Source organism: Diaphorina citri, unplaced genomic scaffold, assembly GCF_000475195.1.
Source record: "Diaphorina citri unplaced genomic scaffold, Diaci psyllid genome assembly version 1.1 scaffold18434, whole genome shotgun sequence".
In the NCBI taxonomy this organism is placed as follows: domain Eukaryota; kingdom Metazoa; phylum Arthropoda; class Insecta; order Hemiptera; family Psyllidae; genus Diaphorina; species Diaphorina citri.
The window spans coordinates 1-986 of record NW_007395788.1 but is presented as its reverse complement, the minus strand read 5'-3'; the positions used below and the strand labels follow the sequence as shown (position 1 = coordinate 986).

Genomic DNA, 986 nt, shown 5'->3' with positions numbered 1-986 from the left:
TTAAAAACTCCTTTTTCTATCATTGAAAATTCTCGAATTAGTTAAATCTCTCATTAAGTCGTTGGTGAAATCCACCATGAGAGTTATAGAGCAAGTTATAGGTCACAGAAAAAAAAAGGACATAAAAACCTGATAAAGCTACCTATGACCTTAGCAACAGCAGTTGATGGACTGACCCCACCAGCATGCGGCCCCTGAGAATCGAACCCGTATTACAAGCTTCACAGTCTTACCTTGATGAACCAGTTCTTAATGTTCTTAGCGGCGGCTACAAGGACCCGGTGTCTATGGTCCTGAGTTTCACCAATGACAGTGTTCAGATCTTCTATACGTGTGGTGACACCCATGGACATTTCACGACGATCTGTAGGGGCTTCCGGACATGGGTACAGAGTAGCACGGAACCCTGGAGGTTGGGAAAGTTTATTGAAATACGGAAATTGATTGCAATGGTGGCACTTAGTAATGTTGTAATATTCACAAAAGATGTGAAAAAGCTCTGCTTTACCACAAAAAATTTGAGATAATTGGGTAATTGAACCCTGGAAGATGAATAACGCTAGGTAGTTCGATTGTTGTGACGGAGAATGTCTCTTTTAGTTTTTCGTTTTGAGGCCTTCAAATTTTAAGCCACAGAACAAAACAAACACCGCTGAAGGAAGAGAATAGTCAGCCTAGTTATTATGTAGGGTAACACACCTGCCTTATAAGCACTGGTTAGCTGGTTCGATTCCCGCCAGGCTTCTTCTCGATACGGCTGGTTTCTCCGATATTCACATCCTCTTCTCTTCGATTTCGGGACGATAAGACCTTAGCAGTTACAGTTCCCTCTATTTCATGCTTTAATTTGGATTTGAACCACAAACTTGCAAATCCGAAGTCCACCGTGCTAACCACTACACCACAGAGGATAGTTTCTTACCTTCACAGATCTTCATGACCCTAGTCTTCAGCTGATCTCCTTGGAAGAAGATAATAAACACCGA

At 42.0% G+C, this 986-nt stretch overlaps 1 protein-coding gene across 1 annotated transcript; it reads right to left on the bottom strand.

Annotated features, from left to right (window-relative positions):
* Positions 1 to 221: 221 nt before the first annotated feature.
* LOC103523262 (probable V-type proton ATPase 116 kDa subunit a) lies at positions 222 to 980 on the bottom strand. The gene is made up of 2 exons (XM_008488323.2): positions 923 to 980; positions 222 to 406 (listed from the first exon to the last, which is right to left on the bottom strand). The coding sequence occupies exons 1-2, from the start codon at positions 936 to 938 to the stop codon at positions 222 to 224; spliced, it is 201 nt and encodes a 66-aa protein (XP_008486545.2). The 5' UTR covers positions 939 to 980.
* Between the last annotated feature and the right edge of the window lie 6 nt (positions 981 to 986).